Source organism: Mchenga conophoros, linkage group LG17 (assembly GCF_057382185.1).
Source record: "Mchenga conophoros isolate Kocher_MC1m ecotype Shallow Benthic linkage group LG17, M_conophoros_male_GT1.1, whole genome shotgun sequence".
Taxonomy (NCBI): Eukaryota; Metazoa; Chordata; class Actinopteri; order Cichliformes; family Cichlidae; genus Mchenga; species Mchenga conophoros.
In genome coordinates, this window is record NC_140542.1 from 5680506 (window position 1) to 5702589 (window position 22084).

Sequence of the window (22084 nt, forward strand, 5' to 3'; positions counted from 1 at the left end):
GGATTACCACAGCCACTATGAGATTTGTTAATTGGATGCGTGGTAGTGTACCAGCTGAGCCATTAGCAGTTGTGGGCTGACATTAAGATTGGCAGATCTGCCCGGATTGTTTGGGGTGGACTTTGTGGCCTGCTGCAACTAACAGTGTGCTCAGTTTGATTATTAGCATGAGCTGGTATACAATAAGCAGATAGTACCCTCTTGTTTTGTGCAGGAAGCTGAAACTATTGTGTTTTTAGGGTCTAGTAGGTGCTTCCAAAACACGAGGCGTTTTGAGTGACACAATTTATATATAAGTCATTTAAATGCAATCCAGTTAGCCACGTAAATGGCAGCTCTAACGTTAGCGCTCACATTTACCAAATAAAAGACAGAAAAATGAACCAGCAGTAAAAACCTGACTTTATTAAACCTATGTGTAACAGAGGAAATACAATGTGATTTTGACTTGGCAGACCTAAATATAAAAATGTATAACAGTCATTTTTTTCAACTTGTTAGGCATCCATCACACTATGGAGCAATTTAGAGAGAAAAAACAAACAAGCTCAAACAGCATTAGAAGGAAATAAAAGGCTACAGCAAGAGATGCTGTTGGATTACATCACTGCAGAGCTCATATGAGCAACGTGGAAAGCAAACAGAGAAAAAAAATGGTAGCTTCCATGGGATCCCTGAAATGTTTGGTGTGAAACAACTTTAATATTATCAGTAAACGCAAATCCGTAAATGTAAGCAACAACTCTGTCATGCAAAGAGGAAACAAAGCCATTCAAAAAATAAATGCTGCTGTCTCCTGTCAGCTTTATATACAGTACTACAGTCTTATGAGATAAGTGGAAAAGTTTCATGTCCTGTGATTCTACTTGGAACTCATGGATGCCACAGCTTCTGTGGTAAAAAGGAGGTGAGGTCTAATAGTGCACCGAGCATGAGCAACACACATCTGCGAAGGCACTATCAATGAGTAGCAGACAATATGTTGCCATCCATTTTCAGGAAAAGGCTTGCCTATTTGAGCAAGATAATATCAAACCATAGTATGCACGTATTCCAAAAATATTATTTTAAATAAAAGAAAAAAAACCACAAAATACCAAGTTTCAACATTTCATATACGATGTAGTTGGATTATGATTTGGCAGACAGCTACACTTGCAGCATGTTTAAGTACAAACTGAGGGTTTCCATGTCTGGCTCTCTGATGCCTCTTTGGCAGCGGTCCCCAACCTTTTTTGCGCCACGGACCGGTTTATGCCCGACAATATTTTCTTTAAGGTGTCGCGGATAAATACAGCAAAATAAAACTAGTACCGGTACCGAAAAAAAGAAGATTTATTCATAACACATGTGAAAAGACCCAGGAAAACCGATAAAAACGATAACAAAATAACGCTAAAAACCCTGAAAACCATACATTACACACCCGAGCCTCAACTCTCGCGGCCCGGTACAGAAGTGTAAGTGGGTGCTGTGTGAGGCGGCAGGTGATGCAGTTAAAGAAAGTTCATTATGTCCACGCTGGAGCAGCTCAGCCTGAAGAGAAAGCTGCAGCGCCACTCGCATGATTTCATCTCTACTGGAGCATGAGCTGCCTTTATCTTTTCCTCCTCTCCCACTGCCCATCTAGGCTATTCCTCTTTGCTTTTCTGTCTATAAGTCTCTCCGTTTCACCAATCCCTGTCTCCTCTGTTTCTCAGTTAATTGCTTTTTTTTATCCTCTGTCACTTGGTTTCTTTCTTCATCTCATCTCATTTCCCTTCTTTATTCTATTATCATTTGTATTTTTTCTTTTACTTTTTCCCACTGTCTCTCTCTCTTTTTGGTTTTCCACCATTTATTCTTACGTCCTCGCCCACCCTCCTCTCAGTCACACTGCCCATATCCTCACGTGTACACACAAACAGCCTACAGCAGATGACAAAATGCAAAGCTCACGTGGCTAATACACACATAATTCACTTTCTCTCTCTCTCTCACACACACACACACACACACTAGAAATGGACGCACTCAGCCCAAACGACAGCAATCTTCTTAAAGGTTTAGAGAATAAACAACACAGTTGCTCATTTCACAACTGCAGCAATCTGTCTGACCAAGCAGGAATAAGCACTTCATGCTTTAATAACACACACACACACATACAGGTAATCAGCTGGCCTGCCACACTGCACCACATGGAGGGTTTTCACTTGACCAGAGGTTTTATGCAAGAGAGTGCCCAAAAATTTTAAATCCTAAACGTGTGATTAATGTCAACTCTCCTAAAAGCAACATGTGAGTGGTAGCTATGTTTATGAAAAAATCAAATCCTAATCAGCTAGCTTTAAGAGATAAAAGCTGCTCTCCAGATTCTGTTTACTTACCCCCATCACTTTAAAGCTGTTTGATTTTTTACTTTAGGACCAGATTACAGCAGCAATGCAGTGTTTATGTTTAGTCATTATAGGTGTTTTAGTTTTGGCTTTGTAAGTATAAAGCCACTGTCAGGTGACAAAAATTAATTCAGTTAAATATAGGAGATGCAGAGCACTTTGATTCAGCAGCCAAATTAAAGGCAATGAACAAAGTCAAATAATAAAGTAAAAAGTAAAAAAAAATGTCTAGCATGTCACCCATTTCCTCTCCAAAGCGTGGTAGACAGCATGCAGAAGTTCCAGTACCAGTAGGGGGAGAAAATTTATTTAAAGCCAAAAAGTCATCCTTCTACTCCAGCTAGGCAGCTAACATGTAAAGTCTGTTTAAACACTTTCCCATAATTCTTTTCATGTAGGCTTGAAATGAAATATCTCCCTCTGCTGTTACTGCAACTTATCACACGTGGCCATTCGGCTAATATCACCCATTAGTCCTTGATATTTAGCTAACCATTTGTTCATTGCTTTTAACAAGTAATTCAGCCATCTGTAAATCTATTTCTCTAACCTAATTCTGCAGTTTTTACATTACATTTGGCTAACTAAATGTAACACATTTAGCTAACTCAATTTACTTTTCAGTAAACTGATCTATTTGTCCATTGCTTTTAGCTTGTTTAGGCAAGTGTTTCCCAACCACTGAGGCACGGCACATAGGTGTGCCATGAGAAATTATCAGGTATGCTGTGGAAGATTATCTAACCAACGATCAGCGTAACAGGCAGAACAACATTTTCTTCCACTGAAGGGCAGTACAACTACCTGCCCTAATTAAATGGGTTGCCGACTGCCAGTAAAACAGAAGGAGAGGAAGAACAAATCACATGATGTGAGCCGATGCAGCGTGTATTAGCAATAGATAAATATTTGAAAAGAAAAAGTAGTCAGTCTGACCTGGGTCCTGGAGAAAATTCTGACCCAAATGAAGGCCCTAGCATTAGTAGTGGTTAGAAGAACGCAAAAAAGGTATACTGGGGACAAACTAAGCCAATTCCCCTACGCCTGGTGTGTGGGGGGAAATGGTGAAAATGGTTTTTGTGACATTTCTGTTTGGTGGTGTGCTGTGTGATTTTTCTAAGGTGAAATATGTGCCGTGGCTCCAAACGGTTGGAAAAACTGGTTTGGACCGTTTAACATTCACTTTGAGCAGTTTCATTGAGCCTTTAATGCATTATTTACAGCTGTTTCCACCACTTTTCAATTACTTTTGAGCTGTTACGATCAGCTAACAGCTTTAACCATTCAACACTACATGACTATAAACTAACCAGCCATGTCAGGAACTCTTTTATTTATTTACTGCCTTTAAGCATGTAGACATGTTCAAGTAATCATGCTGAATTTCAAACTGAGTATCAGAATGGAGAAGAAGGTGATTTAAGTGACTTTGAATTGGTGATTGCTGGAGCCAGACGGTGTGAATATTCGAGAAACTGCTGACATACAACCACCTCTAGGGTTTACAGACAACGGTTGAAAACATTTTCCAGTAAGCAGGCAGTTCTCTGGGTGAAAATCCCTCATAACAACCAAGAGCATCTCTGAATGCGTAACCTATCAAAACTGAAGCAGATTAGCAGCAGCAGCAGAAGACCACACTGGGTGTCCATCCTCTAATGACCACAGTGTACCCATCTTCTTATGGCTGCTTCCAGCAGGATGTCCCAAAGATCAAACCACATCAGTTCACTGTACTGTAATAATATGCTTTAAAAAATCTGCATCTATTATAAGCAAGGTCAATTCTTTTATTTATTTATAGCTATTAAAGACAAGATTTAGTGTCTGAAAACACAACTGAGATGTCCTGTTAGCAGAATTCACAGTGTTAATATCGATGAGGCTGGCGAAGCAGGTGTCTTAAAGTTTAGTTCAAAGATCCTTGGAGTGTCGGGTAAAACAGAGCTTTCAGACTGAATCGATAGAAGCTGCGATTCATTATGCAGCTCATCCAGGAATCCTTACCACTGCCTGGAAGTAAATTGATCTCTATTGATCAAGTGATTCTTCTTTTACATCTGACTATGTTTACATTTCTCTTCTTTTTCCTCTCTTCTTGTGAAATGTTTCAAATAATGCACGTTTATTAGTTTTTACTCATACTATTAAATTATCGATGGATTTTTATCTCAGATCGAATCAGATCAGAATCAAAATCAGATCATTATGATTCACAGCCTTCATTTCACCTACCATCCAAAACGTTCCATGCAGTATCTTTCACACAGAACTTACATTGTACATAATGTTCCTTGCATGAAAGGAGACATTTAGTCATAAACTACACAAGATTCATCCTGGAACTGAATGAATGATTAAAATATTAGGATTCATGAAGCGACCAGGAAGGTGCAAATTATGAAGCTAAAACATGCAATATGTGGTTTCCTTGCTGATGCTGAAGGTAAAAAAAAAAAAAAATCAAAAAAGGATTAAGACAAATTTTTAGGGGAATAAGATTCATCAAATATTGTATGAGGATTTGAAGCCTAAATGTTAAACTGACCAGTAGACTGACATTGGCAGCTCTACACCCCTTCAGATTAGCATACAGATAGAAATAATAGACCTGAATAAAATTAGAAACCAGTTGTCTTAGGGTTGGAAATTTTGGAAAGTAGGAACTTGAAACGAACTGAACACTGCACACTTAGATATCAGCATAAAAAGAAATCATTGGTAGAAATACTTTGTTTTGTACGACTTTTCTCAGGTTTATATAGCTTTAAATATGTGGTCAATAGCAGACTGAGCTGGAGATGGAGTGAGAAGCTGCAGCAGTGCATGTTGATGTCCAGATCGACTTCCTGCGGAGGAACTGGCAGACTCCTGATAAGCAGCAGTTATTTCAGCTTTAGAAAAGCTGTAAGCCTCAAAGTTAACATGATAACACAACCTATTAACCGCGACAGAGTGTAAGAGTTAATGTTAATCCCTAAATTAGGCCTATATCTGTTACTTGGCAGACCTTTGGGCTATTTAATCTAAACAAGCCAAAATTGACAGCGAATCCTTTTTAGACTGTCTGGGATATTGCTTATTTTCCCTCTAAAGACATTTCTGTCCAAAAAATCTTTATTAAAAAATCTACAATTGTTTGACTGAATGAGACAACATATGTATGTATATATATATATATATATATATATATATATATATATATATATATATATATATATATATATATATATATATAGATAGATAGATAGATAGATAGATATATATATCTATCTATATATATATAGATAGATATATATATAGATATATATATAGATAGATAGATAGATAGATAGATAGATAGATAGATAGATAGATAGATAGATAGATAGATAGATAGATAGATAGATAGATAGATAGATAGATAGATAGATAGATAGATAGATAGATAGATAGATAATATTTTAGTGTGTTTTTAATCAAGTTAATCAAGTTAAATACTCTAAAGCGAATCAACTTTGCGAATAAGAACAATAAAGTTCAATTTTAGACACATTGTCTACTTAAGTGTTGCTTGTAAGCTGCTTTTATTCACTCTGAGTTGCTTTAAATAAAAAGGTCAGCCAAAAACGTAAACGTAAAATGTTTTAATGCTTTTAATCTGATTACCTTCTTGGCAGAGCCTATTACCTTTGCCTATTCTAGGTTACATCTAGTGCAAGAAATCCTGTTACTGACACGCTGACACACGCGGATAAAGATGCATTCATTGGTAGCAGATAGAGTCCAGTGTATTTTAACATGAGTTACTTCTGTCCACTTGTATATAAAAAAATTTTCTCCACCAGCTAAAAATAACATACGTTTCTCCCATTAGCACACCATTTTAATCTTCTTCCCTTATGTATAATACTGTTGCATGTTTTTAGTCTTACTAACCACTCAAAGCACATTTTTTCCATATGCCATTTAATTGAATACACTTTACTCAGTTTATCTACCTTTAGCTAGCCCATCTGTGGTTAGTCTAGAATCACTAATCTCATGTTTTTGAGTGGAACTCACACAGGCACAGGAATAACATGCAAGCTCCACACAAAATGGGCCATAAATGGACGTGCTGTGGGGCAACAGCGCTGCCCATCCAATCCAACCTCTAGTATCAGTTACCGCATAATGTTCGCTAATTTCCCTTCAGCGAGAAACACTCAAGAAAGGTGATACACAGAGGAGCGTTTTGGCAAAGATAATGTTGGCAGTTTCTAGATTTCTGCAGTTTGACTGACAGGAATTTATTTGGGGACAAGTATGGTACAAGCCACGACACACACACTTGTTTTCATATCTTAGTGAGGACATCTAACTGACACAATGCTTACCCTAACCCTAACCATCAAAAATGAATGTCTAACCCTAACCATAATGTAATTGTAACCCTGAAAGTAAAACCAAATTTGAGTCTGAAAAATGCCTTCAAACTCGTTCTATGGGCATTTTGTCCCATAAGCGACTGTTGGTCCCCACAAGTATAGTAGCACTCCTACTTTTGGTCCTCACGATGATGTATAAACACACACACGTAGATCCAGGGGTATTTCTGTCAATGACAAACACTGTCGTCACTCCAGAGCTGTCCAGCTCGGTGAGCTTCAGACAAAAAAGACTTGCCTCTGTACCCGGCCTGTCAATCCAATATGGCGTTTGGCAGTGACTCAACTTCATTATTACCTTCCCACAGCTTAAAACTAGCTCAACAAAGTCACTAAGCTGGAGCTGGAAATGAGCCTTCTCTCTTCTTTGATGGGTGAAGCAGAAGGGGAACAACTGCTCTTGCACTCTGTCATTTTTGATTTTCTTTTGTGATATAAGTATACTAATTTATCCTCTCAGTATTTCCATTTCCTACATTTTTAAAAGGCAAGCATGAGTTTTACTTGACTCTCTGCATTTGAAACAAAGTGACAGGCACTATGGTGGAACATGCACGCGGAGAAAGTGGGAATAGTCCTGTTATATAAATTTGATGTGCTTTTTTTTCTTCTTTTTTCCCCCTTTTTATTTTGTGCAGAATGTACTGAATTCATGGAGCTGTCGCCAAGGCTAATAGAAACTCAAAAGACACTATCGATGCTCAAAATTCAGTCCTACTGTCAGATCTCTACCTGGAAAAATTATCCTTGGTCAAATCTGGCAGCTTTCGGCTAACGTCTGTAGTTTTTGCACACTCAATGAATAAAGGAAAACATAAACCAAGAGATAATCCCTCATAAATGTGATGATCATTTCACATGTTAGGAAAAAGGATTAAACATATGCCATAAACACATGCACTAATTCACAGCTGAGGTTTTAAGGGTTTGCACAGGAGCATACGCTGCACAAGCAGAGAGAGCTGCGGGCATTAGGTAATCAGCTGTGATGCAGCGCATCAGCAAGGTGCCACAGAAATAGATCCACTGATGGATAGGACAGGGAAGCACGATGTTTGTTTGAGCTCAGACCATGTAAGAGAGCAGCTGGAGCAAATGGAGCAAAAAAAGAAGTGCTCAAGAAGATAGGAACTTGAGGACAAACAAGATGCAGCAAGTCAGCCAGATACCCCATCTCTCATTAATATCAGTTCAGAGTTTTAGCATCTGCGTGACTCAAATGAAGTTTATTTGGAAGCATTGTGTATCCAAGGATAGGTTTTGTGGACACTAGCCATGTTTTTCCTGAACTATCCCCCAACTCTGTGAAATGCTTGTTTTTTTATACATAAGACAAGTATTACAATTGCCTTTTTTAGGTAAGATTATAAATTTGAGTTTCTATAAGTAGCTGAAATTGAAATAAAATGGGTAAAGGGCTCTATAAACCTGCTGTTAATAAAAACACGCATGCATTTTTTATTCACTGCATTTTCATTTGTGCATGCTGTGGGTACAGATAGTGTGTATTGGATGTGTTCCCTCTGCGTGTGAATGTGTTTGAATCTTTAATGTGGAGAACCTAATCTTTATTTAATCACAAACTATTCCGAGTGCTTCCATGACAGAGACGAGTGAGGGAGGTGATAAAGAAGAATACAACCCAGTGGATGTTTGGTTGGACAGTGTGGGGTTGCCTGGTTTGGGGAGTGGGGAGGGGTGGGGGGCAGAGTTGTATTAGTACCCTGTTGGCAGCCAAACTCTTTGATATTTTTTTTCTGAATGGGTCTGAAACAAATCGACTGGGCAAACACAGCACAGAGCTAACACACACACATACCCTCACTGCGCTCATACTGTCTTCTCTCTGGGGAAAACACACAATACCTGAACACCAGCATACCTCACAGAAGCAAACGAAGTCTGTGCTTGGAAGCTGCTGTCAGTCCCCCGCTCACACGTCCCCTGTGAGCATTCATTTCAGTTAAAGTCAGATAAAGAAAAAAGTACACTCCAACACAGCCAACACAGATTCAATCTTTTCAGCATTAATTTTGCTTTTCATTGCTTCTGAGCACCACTGAGGACACTATGCTTGTTTGCTCTACACTGTCTTCATTGTTCCTTTTCTACAGTAAAAACCCAGAGGGAAGAAGCTAAGAATCTCAAAAGACATCTCAGAGTCTTAAATAGTGCACCCTGTTTCCTAATGTGTTGCTTAGTAAGTTCACTTTAAACACTGCTGATAAATGGATATCAGTTAATGGGATGACTCTGACTTTGTCAAAGGACTACATAAAGCCACCACGATAAACCTCATTGGATTTTGAAGCTTTTGGCTGGTGGAATCTTAGATTTTTTGAAACTGGATGAATAATTGGCTGGCCAACTAATGGTTAATTATATCTGGTGAAAAACAGGCTTAAAATAAAATAAAAACGACAGTTGACATTCAACAGTACTTTTAAATAGCCACACCCTTTTATGGTCATGAGCTGCAGAATTACATAAAGAGACCATTTTTGCACCAGCAATACACAATTAACATTATGGGCGATCGTGGCTGATGGGCAATCGTGGCTCAAGAGTTGGGAGTTCGCCTTGTAATCGGAAGGTTGCCGGTTCGAGCCGCGGCATGGACAGTCTCGGTCGTTGTGTCCTTGGGCGAGCAGCCTCTCCTCTGTCAGTGCGCCCCAGGGTGGCTGTGGCTACAATGTAGCTTACCATCACCAGTGGGTGGATGACTGGTTGTGTAAAGCACTTTGGGGTCCTTAGGGACTAGTAAAGCCCTATATAAACACAGGCCAGGCCATTTACCATTATTTCGTGTATAGTGTTTTAACCTCGAGAGCGAATAGGATTACTTTATGTTTATTTATTTCTTATTGTTGAACACTAGTTTTGTCACAATATTACAATTTTCAATACAGCGGGGAAAAATATGACCCAAAATGACTAAGCACAGCAAGAAAGAGGTTAAAACAAAGAGCCATTTTCCGGCAGGTTTAAGGTACTTTATGTTGGCTGTATTTTTTATTTTTTAAATCGAGTTGGTAAAGTGGGCTGCTACTGGGACAGGGCTGGTAATGATGACTGCTAGCCACTACTCACTACCTTAATTGTAACTTAACAGATAGCTAATGCAGCTATCAGGTACTACTAATAGTTAAATGGCTATGGTTAACATGTGTGCCAGCCAGTTTAGCATTTGTGATAACTCTTTAAAATTTAAGTGCTGTTGAAATGGGAGCTTTAAGTTCCTCTGTTCAGGTGTTCAGCTGCTAGTGAGAGGAGGGGCTGTGAGCCTGCCTGTCCATTCCTTTCAGCTTTACTGAGCATTTTAGCATTAAACCTCAGTGTCTCAATTGTCATCACACCAAGAACCTGTTGTTCATTGTAAACACACTGTAGCTCAAGCCCAGTGTCCACTAGCTGCAGATCACACATAGCCAAAGTTAACTGCTAGCTGTTGAACAGGGTGAACCGTTTAGATGGTACTTGCCAGGAATTGTAATTATGAGTAAGTGACAACCAAGAAAGTTACCTTTGAAAAATGTAATAAAATGAATGCTAATGTTGCTTTAGTCATTAAAGTATTTAAAATTGATCTTGTCTCTCTGAGTACTACAAATCCATCCATACTGTAATAGCCTGCTGATTTAAAACAGAGTGAGTCCATTGCTGAGCAACGATAGTGACATTGTTTTGTTATAGTACACTGTTAATGCATGCTGTGGTTTGTGGTCAGGAAACACTGACCTCCAGTCATTGGCTCTCTGTAAATCTGCAAGTTCCTTTAGAATCCTACTGTAAATAAAGCAGCTAAATGCAAATCCATATGGTTGATAATCTCCACCAGTTGATAATCAATATGACCATGAGGACAGTGAACAATGTGTTGTTTAGTGCGCTGCCTTTTAATAGGTCATAAACTGAGAGCTCCTGGTGCCGTAATAATGTCTGATAAACTCACCAGATGAATCTCTGATGATAATTGCATTCACCTCGTTTTAATTAAAGATCATTTAGCTTTCATTCAAATGCAAATTTATCTCTTTAATATTCTTTCTGTGAGAGGTTTGCCCCACTACAACACAAATGAGCAATTACTTTTTATTTCCACAGCAGGAATATTGAATGTTGCAAAGGAGCAAAAGAAAAGAGCAAAGTATTGGAAAATAAAAGAAATTTGACTTGAGTCTGATCCACATCACTGATGACATCTTGAGTGTGTAACTTTTCTTGAACAAGGTTAAACATAACGTCTTTTATAAGTTAAAGGTGTGCTGTATTTCATGACTGTAAAGCAGATTGTTTGAATCATTTAAACAGATGATGTCCTTTAATGTCATTTCTTTATCTTAGTGCCGTGTGTGCATGCTCTGCCAATACAGACATCAGGACCTAAAAAATTCAAGCGTTTGTTTTTTTTTTAAGTACACTATAAAGCCCCCTCTACAAAATACATGATGGTCGCCAGATAGATATATACTACATACAAACACAAAGCATGAGTAAAAGGTCTCTTAAGGGAAACAGAAAGGCTTTTAGTCCCCCGTTTAAAAAAGAACAGAGTCAGCTTGTCCTTGTTTCCCTGTACTGTAGCAATCACGCACGTGTCTCGTGTATGCTGTGCTGTGTAACTCTGTGTGTGTGTGTGTGTGAGGGAGAGGATGCTGTCATCTTCGCATAGGATCACGGGATCCTCTCCCTCACTGTCTCTAACGCAGCAGAAATCCTCCCATCTGTCGCTCCTAATCAGCAGAGAGCAGCTTGTATGTTCATAGGGATGATCTCTCTCTCTCTCTCTCTCTCTCTCTCTCTCTCTCTCTCTCTCTCTCTCCCATGCACACACACACACACACACACACACACACACACACACACACACACACACACACACACACACACACACACAAGATTACACTAATAGTGACACAGCAAAGCATTCCACGGTATCACGCGCTCCTCTGGCCATTACTCATTAAAACACCATAATAGCAAACACTTTCTGTGTTTAATTCTTTAATCCATTTTAAAGCACAAATGATTATTTTTTTTTACTAAAAATAGAAAATATTACTATAGATAGAACAAAGGTGTCCAACCCACAAAGAATCAACCTGGTCATCCTCCATTAGCATCTTTCAACTTAGCATTTAGCTTTAATCTCGTGCAGATTAACTGTTCAAGTCTAAGAAATTCATGTTCTAACCTGCTTCCAGTTGCTGTGTTCAGCAAACCTTTCTGGGCTGTTGTGATATACCGATTTGATATTTAAAACATGAAATATTAGGATCATGATGGCACTATACATACCACACATCTAGTGTGAACCTACACTGTATCGTAAAAGTAGATGAGAAAGAGAAAAAAGTTAGCCTATATTCAAGGATGACCCAGGGCTACTTTCCAAAACCGAAATGAAATCACAATAAACTAAAGATAATTTTACCAAAGGAAATTACATATTTTTACATTTTTCCATAGGCATGAAATAATATAATTATAAAATAATTATATTATAATTATTGGGCCAAAAAAAAAAAGTGCAGCAAAAATTTGATTGCTAGCATAGCATTTAGCTACTAGACACTATAGAAACCCTAGTAACTGCGTTAGTGCGTTCCAATAGTAAAGTCAGAAAACAGGATTTGTTTTGCATTTTAGAAAGGTCAACACATTCATGCATCACTATCGATACAGCACGATGCTTATTTGCCACCGCTGCAGCATCTTCATGGGTGGATCCTGGTCAGTGCTTTGCGTGGGTTGTTTTTTTTAGCAAATCTCAAATAGCAGTGGCAGTATAGATTAAAAGTTCATATTAAAATTTTACATTGTCTGGCAGTGAAGCAATCAGAATTGTTGTCTGAAGTCCAAACAAAATGCCCAACAGATTAAATTGGGCTGAATCTGATGATTTTCCAGTTGAAAATCCCAACTGGGACTCAAAAATTCCAATTTCCAAGTTAATCTGGACCACATTAAAAGTCAACAATACTCTGAGACTTCAGGTAACGATGGGTGCTATAAACACTGGTGACGCAAAATGGGTGGACCAAGTTCAGCGTCTACGTGGGCAACTGAAGCAACTAGTTGATTAGTGTAGTTAGCTAAAGTATTATATGACAGGATAATTAATCCATTAGAGGGTTACCAGAGCCTGGAATATTGTCTAGTGACCAGCCAACACAATAAACCGATTGGTGACAAGTGTCTTGTTTCCTTTGTGAAAGTTTTCTTCAGTTAATAATTCAAGTGATAATGCAGCTTTCCAATTCCATGATGAGGTCAAAACATATTTCTGTACATTCTGCTGGATATCCGCCATTATTAGTATAAAACTCTGCAGATATAACTCAAATGCAACATTCTGGCAAAAAAATTTTAAAACCCAGAATTTCTGCAGTTCAATTTACACCTGGTGACTGCTGAATCGTCACTACTATCGACTGTATGCACAACCCTGTCAGCCCCTATCGCATGTTCATTTTTCCCCCCAGATATTTTTGTTGAATTTTATGCATCAATTTTACAAAAGACAAATTGCACAGTATGCTGTTTTCTTTTTGAAGAACGTAAAACAATATGAGACATACATTCCCACATCATAATTACAACAGTGCCAGTAGATGTAAAAAAAATAAATAAATAAAGAGAGAGAGAGAGAGAGAGATCCAAGCTAATAATACAAAGTGGACCCACACCCCTGCACAAACAAACAAACAAACAAACAAAAAAAAGGTCTAAGATTTAAAATAAGTGGTCAGCTTAGTCATCGTAATAAGTCAAATCCGTAAAAAAAAAAATACATATATATATAGATATATATATTAAAAAAGTAGATAAATAGATAAATATATGCAATCATAAAGTGCAGGCTCAATAGAGTGTGTATAATTAAACATAAAATAAATAAAATTAAGTCTGAGCTGGCTAAATGGGAGTGTTGCATCATATGTTCATTTTTTTCTATCATTCTTTGCAGCGATGCAAAAAACAAACAAAAAAATGCTTGCATTGCTTTTCTGTAAGCTGCAGTATAAAAATGTGGCACATTTTGTGCAATCAGTGATGCTGTATGTTTACATGAGATTTTCTGAGAGCTTCAAAAATCCCCACAGCACAAGCTAACAATAGCTGCTGTATCACAAGACCTCTCAGAGGTATTTGTGTATTGTAGCATGAGGAAGATAAAAATAGTGCTGCATGCCTCTGCTTTTCTCCATCTATCGCTCTCTGCTAGTGAAAATGGTAATCTAAATGCCCCACCACAGATTGCAGAAACTTGGGAGCAAGCTGTGGTTATGCCTGAAACGAACATGGATAAAGAAGCGGGAAAAGAGGGGGGGGGGGACATTAACTCTGCTAAAGATGGTCCAGCTATTGGAAAAGACATTAACTCCACAGAAATCAAATGGCACTAATCCATGAAAAGGCATAATGTTGGCTCACACACACTAACTCATGACCTCAGTGAAAAAACCTTTAGAGGGCTCTACTATACTTTTCCTTGCTCGGTCGCATACATATACTGTTATAGGACCTAAAGTTGATATTCCACATGGATAAAGGTTAAAATGAGGTCTTTGTAATGAGCTCTAAGCATAATTTTTCTATTCTAGGCTCTTGGTGTCTTGATGCCTGCTCTGCGGTGTCCCTGAGAGTAGATATCCCTAACATAGTTATCTCTGGCACACCTCTGGCTGTGAGTGCAGCAGCCCTACTCATCCAGCCTTTTGTTTGCGAGGGGCTTTCAATCAGAATAAAGAAGGCTTAAAGGAAGGTGTACCTTCCTCAACTCACTAAACCTCAGTGCCCCCTTGAGGACTTTTGGAGGGCGCCCTGTCTAACTTAATCCCCTTTTTCTTTAGCACAATGACCATGTGTTTGGTTGATCTAAGCACTTTTGTCCCACATCCCATCAGGTCTGTCCTGTATGCCTGTCCTGCCACCACGTCGGGGTTCCTTCTATGTGGAAGGTGGAACAGGTGTGTCGATCGGGAGTGCTTTGGCCTTTTGGTGCAGAGATGGATACCAGCTGGTTGGCAGCGACAAAATCTACTGCCATGTCAGGAATGGTAAAGCGCAGTGGAGCAACTACCTGCCTGTCTGTGAAGGTGTGTAGATTTAAGTATGGAAAACCTAAAACTTAAATACATTAGCCCAAAGATTTCTCTCCTGCATTTACTTTTTTTTAGTTTTCACCATTCAAACTTCTACTTTTATAAAAGAAAGAAAAAAAAAGACTCATTGACAGTACACAGTTCTTTTGTGTGCTCAGGGAACAAGTCTAACTGTTCCTCTCAACATGCAAGCAATCAAAGCAAAGAGGAAAGAAGAGAGAACCTGAAGAGTCATTTCTGCTCTCCCAACAGCTATCCCCAGGCCGGAGGACCGTGGACTGAGAGTGGCTGTGCTGGCCTCAGTTGTTAGTGGCATTGTCATCCTCGCCATGTCCCTGTCCTTTCTCATCTGCTGTCTGCAGGAGCGATCCAGCCGGGACCGTTCCAAGAAAGATGGACGGATCAGGTAGGAATGGGGATGGCGGTGCGGAGTTATGTTGGTATCAAACTCTCAAAAACTGATAAATCTCTCCTGTGACCTCGTCAGACGCAGAGACAAGCGCTCCGCCCGTCGCAGCGAGTGCTGGCTAGAGAGAGAGGAGGGCGAATGGGAAGCCTTCCCTCCACCTAAGATCTTCCACCTGTCCCAGAGGATGAACCCCCGTCTTGCTCCAGACAGCCCGCTCTACCTGACGGAAGGCCTCAGTGGATACGAGAACAGAGGATACCAAAGGTAACCTGGCAACATTCACAGGAACCAAACACACAGAAAATCTTTTTTAAAAGTCACTAAAAACAAAATAAACTCAACATTTCTCCCAAATTGTGCCGAGACAAATATAGTAAGTAAGAAGGTTTACACCTTAGACCTTTATTTTGGATACATGCGACTGATACAAGTAAATTGAACATGCCTGTATTGTGTTATACATGTAAAAAAAAAAAAAGGGAAATGAATCATGATCATTTGGAACCAGACCAAGACCACTTCCTCTTGAGGGTCCTGGTGGGGTTGTTTTGATCTGCACTTGAGAGCAATTACGGTGTGAAAACACTCACTAACGGTTCTGTGTAACAACCATCTGCTGAGTCAAGTTAAACTTGGGTTATTTTATAGTTGTAGCATTTCTATAATTCCTGACATGTTTCAATAAACCAGTTGTTTGTTTCGATCTGTACTTTAATCTAATCTTGAAGTGAAGCCTTAGCCTAACGTGGATACATTTCATATGAGTTCTCTTGTTTGTAATAACAGATGGCTTATTGTGCTTCTGTCTTTCAGGAGTCAGGAGAGTCTGCTGAAGGCCTCCATGCCCGGGCTCTACCGCTCCGAGTCTCAGCTTTACCCACATGTTGTCCTGCAGAGGGTCCCAACGCCGACTGCACCGTCCGCTCCGACTGCTCCCTCGGCTCCTCTCTACCTTCACCTCCCTGACTCCTCTTCTGCCGCTTCCTCTCCCGCCCACACCATCCCCCACAGCCAGCCACACGGCATGCCACAGTACCCCACCCCAACATATCCTCCAAAACCCAATGTAGTGCCAAACTACCACCACCCAACACCGGCGCCCATCTATCCCAACCCCAATCCAACACCACAGAGGCCATGGCAGTAAGCTACGTACTTCCGCTTCCATTTTTTCTGGGCGCTGTGGTGCTCCTACTGAAGAACGGGCATGTTCAGAGACACATGAAGTCTTTTTACTCTTTCTTATCCCAGTTTTCTCCCACAGAGGTCTGCCAGTGCCAATAATCTAAAGCAGACATGTAGAAATGGACATGCAGCCAGCGTAGAAGCTCCCCTTTGTTGTGCATGCTTGATGGACTTCTCAGTTTGGACTGAGCGGGAACCTAACAACTTTTTTCCCCTTGATTCTCACTCAGATGAAGCTATGTTACCAGCAGGGGGAGACTGGTGGAGAAAACCCTGCTTTTGTTTAACAACCACCAGATCGTCATTACTGAAACCCGATGTAGCCTAGCAACAAAGGGACACAAAGAGTTGTTATTTAGATTCCACTAATTTTGTTCATTGAAGGAAGACTTTGTTTAGGCAGCTCTCAGAAATGTACATTTTAATAGCTAACTGTTTAGAAATAATCAGCCATCATCGCACATATTATTCTCTTGAGCTAAATAAATTGACAAATATATATTTTTTGACATATCTTCTTGGAATCATACCCATCTTTTTACCAGAGCCATGTGTGATGTAATGAAAGCAGCTCTTGTTAATACACTGAGGTATTTTCCCACAATGAATGGGTAAAACACAGTAATGAGGGCTTTTATTGGCAGCAAGCGCCGTTGTAGCAACCACTGAGCAAAGCCAGCTTGTGTGGATTTAACAGCACACTGGCTATTGTTAATTCACATATTCTTTCTTTCAACACTGTTAACTACTTTTAACTTTTTCTTCTGTCTGTGTCTGTTTATGTTTCCTTCTTGCAGCTATTTGTGTAGTACAATAAGAAAATTAATAAGAAAAGCTTTAGTGATCAGCACTGTGGCTGGTGAAACATTCCAGCGTGGTTATTCTGGGGACGCTTGTGGGTTATAATTTTAAAAAAAATCATCACGTTATAATTAATTCTATGACAACATATTTAATTTTATGAAGATCTTTTGTGCAATGTTAGTGAAACATGAGGAAGTCAGGCACACTGAGTCTGCAGTGGGTGGAGATGCTAAACCTTTATTGTTCCTTTGAACTGTTTAAATGCATTTAAATCATAAACTGTGCAAGGCCCATTTACTTTTATTTTTAATAGAACACTAATAAATCTGCACTTTAACCCTTTTTTAAATGGCTAGTCTTTTACTGTAAACTATTTGTATAACAACAGGACTGCCATAAATGCTGAATAAAGAGAGTTCAATATGTTCAGTATGTGTTTTAAGAGTTTTTCAAAAGGAATGCATGGAGAGATGATTACAGACCCAATTCATCACTGTGTCCGGGCAGCTGAAAATGACAAGCTGGCCTACATTTTCAGCATGTTTTTCACATTCAGCAAATCACAACAGTTTCCTCAAGACACTTTATGTTGTAAGGTTAAGACCTCACAATAATAGAGAGAAAAAACCCAACAATTAAAAAACCCCTATAAGCAACACTCTGTGACAGTGGGAAGAAAATCTCCCCTTTAACAGGAAGAAACCTCCCATAGAACCAGGATCTGGGAGGGGCAGCCACCTGCCACGACTAACGATAACTGGGGATCTCTGATGACATCATGAAATCTGGTACATCGCTCATACCATCTTCCCAACCTTGGGTGTTTTTGGAGGAAAGGAAACCCTGTCTGTCTCAAAGGTAAAGGCAAAGGTAAAAGTTTACATAGCCACAAGTCCACTAACTGGACATTTGATTGCAACTAATGCAAGACCAAGATTATTACACCGCCCGGGCTTTTGTGTCAACACGATGAAGTGTGACTTAGGTTAGGACATCATGTAAAATCCAACCCCAGAATCTACTTCACTACATTCAGATATCTGTAACAGCTTTACAGAGCTGGCACATGGTGCAACGTGGCTCATACTTTCTGAGGTAAAAACAAGGTCTATGACTCAATCACAACCTTAGCACTCACAAACTTAAAGATTTTGAGCTTATTCCATCAACTAAGCTTTAAGCTCACAAGACCCTTAGACCTCAGGGCTGTCCTGCTGTCAAAATGTCCAAGGGCATGGGGACATTTTCCCAGATATTAAGTGCTTTTTATACACTCCTTCCAAAAGTCTGCATTTATATAGACTTTGCACAAGGGAATTACCCACAGCATAGAAGACTGTGATGTTTAACGCAAAGTTGCTATGGAAACCCTTGCATTTAGAAACTAAAAAGAAGTAGCTGTTTCCCTAAAGGCTTTGGCGATGAAGTTCCAAATCTGCAAAAACACAAAGTATGTTTTGACACTGTTAGAAACTACAGTCACATTGCTACTTATACCGTTTACATTCTACTTATGCACAGCAAAGTTTCAAAGTGTCCTAACAGGTGATATTAATTAGGCCTAAAAGTGTTTTGTCCCTTGGCGCCCTAAAACATACTAAAGTGGGTATGTCATGTAATCCATGTACATCCAGCTAATTTAAGAATACTTACCAGGAGAGAGACATCAAATTTTTCCAAGTGTACCATAAAAAGAAGACTTTAAGAGAGCAAGCAGAGAGAGTTCACCACAAGATCAGCCCATACCAGAGGTTGATCTTATAGAAGATCAACCTATACCTATACCATATGAAAAGAGGAACGTCTGCTGAAAAAATGTAACAACTGCAATCCAGTGTTTTTGTTTAAAGCCTCGATTTAAAGCAGAGTCTTAGCTTTGGTTGTGTTGTGGTTATTATATTTTATATTATATTATCCATCCATCCATTCGCTTATCCTTTTTCAGGGTCGCGGGGGGCGCTGGAGCTTATCCCAGCTGTCATAGGGCGAGAGGCGGGGAACACCCTGGACAGGTCGCCAGTCTGTCGCAGGGCCAACACACAGGGACAGACAACCATTCGCACTCACATTCACTCGCACATTCAAACCTAGTGACAATTTGGATTTTCCAATCAACCTGTCCCCACAAGCTGCATGTCTTTGGACGGTGGGAGGAAGCCGGAGTACCCGGAGGGAACCCACGCAAACACGGGGAGAACATGCAAACTCCACACAGAAAGACCCCGGCCTGATGGTGGAATTGAACTCAGGACCTTCTTGCTGTGCGGCAACAGTGCTTACCACCGTGATAAATACATTTTTATATTATATTATATTATATTATATTATATTATATAAATCTATTGCAGAGATGAACATAAAAAATGAACCAAAACTAGCTATATTGCAATCTAAGGTTATCTTGAAGTTTAGGCATTGACAGAAAAAAATAGTTGCCATTTATAAGAATCCCAGTGTTAAAGGAAGCAGGCTTCTTGTGTCCGATGTTCATATTGAACTGAACCAAGGTTGAACATATCTAAATCTGCTCCTGTAAGCCAAAACTGCTCCTAATAGTATAATATTAATGATTATCTGCTTTTGTTCTGAGACAACATCTATATGTCACACAAAAATTTTAAATTTTTTCTAATAGTTCATTTCAATTTGGTGCCAGTTGTCTCCTACACAGCATACGTTAATAATGTTGTTGGGAATTAATATTTTTATAAGTAGTAGTTGACATGTTATATAATTAAATGTTATACATAACTGTAAATTAATGTGTTACATAAAAATTTCTCTATATTAAAAATAAAAGCTGTTCTTAAAAATGGAGCATAATTTTTCATTTTCACGTCCTCTTTTCCTTATTGGTTGTTTTCTTCGTTGTTTGCTTCCTCTTCTTTGTAAAGCAATTATTTTAAATGTCTAATGGAATAACTCTATGGATAACATGACATCATTATCTGTGTTGTTTGTGAGATTTGACTCCTTTTGTAAGTGGTTGTATATTAATATTATTTTAAAAATGAATTAAATAGTTCACTGTCTTCACCATATTGGCAAATTCATGCTTTAAAAACTTTCAAGCATGGATGTAATTACTGTGCGAAAACCATTTTGGCACTGGTATCAAATAAAGACATTAATTTTAAAATGAAAAAAACTGTTGGGACAATTACTTAAAAATGCTCTTTTACTGACAAAGTCTTCCCCCTCGGCTCTGTTACAGCAGATACAATGACAACAGTTATCACATACAAACATCAGACACTTTGTCTTTGATAGCAGGGCATGTTCATCATGCTTCAGTGTCCATTTCACATGGCACAGATGGCAAAAGTATGTGGTGAGTTTTCCTTGTAAAGCCAAAAAGAGCGTCTTACTCATGACTTCCAACTGAACCCTGTCAGATGCGACATGCATTCAAGGCAACAGAGTCACATTATACTTTCAAGATTTGAGGAACCAGTGGTATAACCAGACTCTACATGAGCTATACTGAGGCCAGTCACTGCAAATTAAACTAAAATTCACCTTTACTTTCACTCTTGTAACCTCAGAGTAAGCTCGGTAACGACTGTGGCTACAGCTCTTGCTCAAATCTAAACGGCCGCTTGCATTCTGACCTCTGACAGCTAATGACAGTATATCTGAGCTACCTACAATGTTGAGATTATTCACGAGTGGCTCTACTACACAAATATCACAGCTCATTTCTATGCTGATATTCTGGGGCCAAAACAAAGGAAATCTGTCCTCAGAGTCCTTTGGCTCCTCAAAGGAGTTCATTGTACAAGAGATCACGTTAGCATCATGTTAGAACATCTCTGTTAACGGGCAAACACTACAGCCTGACTTCAACTTCATCCTTTAGTGTTAATTCATGATAGAAACATAGATTTGACCAGCTTTATGTTACATACTGAATATAAACACCCTTGCATTTTGTTTTCTTTGTGTTCTCTTTTACTTAATCTATGGATTTTTACAAGGAGGCCGTAATCACATTTCTCTAAACTGTAAATACATGACTGTGATTTGTAAAGTCACACTTCCACATGATATTCTTGCCATACAACTTTGTTTTGTGTGGTTAAACTGTTAAATGTGAAGCTGATTTATTACTAGGGTTTAGCTTCTTCCTGTTAAATGAGAAACCAGGTGGTCAGACATATGTAAGAAATTTATAAAGACTACAGAGTCTACCATTCCTACCATTCATTCAGCAATCAGAACTGTAAACAGTATTCAATATTCAAGTATTTATTTTAATAAAAACAGTCCTGAAGTAAAGCGTTCTCCTTGAAACACATTCCCTTCGTAGGTCCTCGTAGCATTAGCGATCCTTGCTAGTAGCCCCATTGCTAGCTAAATGTCAAAGTTGGAATCTGTGTGTTGATTGTGCTAGATAATAACATGAAACCTTTTAACCACATTATTGTTATAATTCTTTGATTGTCTCTAAGTGTAAACCAAGCATCTTTGCTCATGTGGTCCGATTAGGTGACAAAAGTGCTCGGCTAGCTCAGTAGAAGCAAAAATCAGACACACTTCTGGATCATTTGTGTATACAAATGATTAGGAATGAACACAATTTCTTTTAAATAATACAGTACGTGTGATTCAAGCGCTGGGTGTCTTTGGCAATCTCGCAATTCTGATAGTCCATTATCAAATACAGCCCATGATCTGCATGTCCCCAGCAGTGTCTGTTGTCTAGTGTCTAGTTTGTGTTGTTTTCTTCACCCCATTACTGCCACTACAGGTTTGTGAAGTGCGATGGAGAATGAAGAATTCACAAAATAC

At 39.1% G+C, this 22084-nt stretch overlaps 1 protein-coding gene across 5 annotated transcripts in view; it reads left to right on the forward strand.

Annotated features, from left to right (window-relative positions):
- The window catches only part of LOC146554951 (uncharacterized), a 38880-nt gene extending 21158 nt beyond the window's left edge, over nucleotides 1–17722 (forward strand). For all 5 annotated transcript variants that reach the window (XM_085253080.1, XM_085253079.1, XM_085253081.1 and 2 more), the window contains 4 exons: nucleotides 14698–14889; nucleotides 15148–15301; nucleotides 15383–15568; nucleotides 16118–17722. In XM_085253080.1, coding sequence (XP_085109206.1) covers nucleotides 14698–14889; nucleotides 15148–15301; nucleotides 15383–15568; nucleotides 16118–16451 — 866 coding nt within the window. In that variant the 3' untranslated portion in view covers nucleotides 16452–17722. The remainder of the gene's footprint in view (nucleotides 1–14697; nucleotides 14890–15147; nucleotides 15302–15382; nucleotides 15569–16117) is intronic.
- The last annotated feature ends 4362 nt before the right edge of the window (nucleotides 17723–22084 follow it).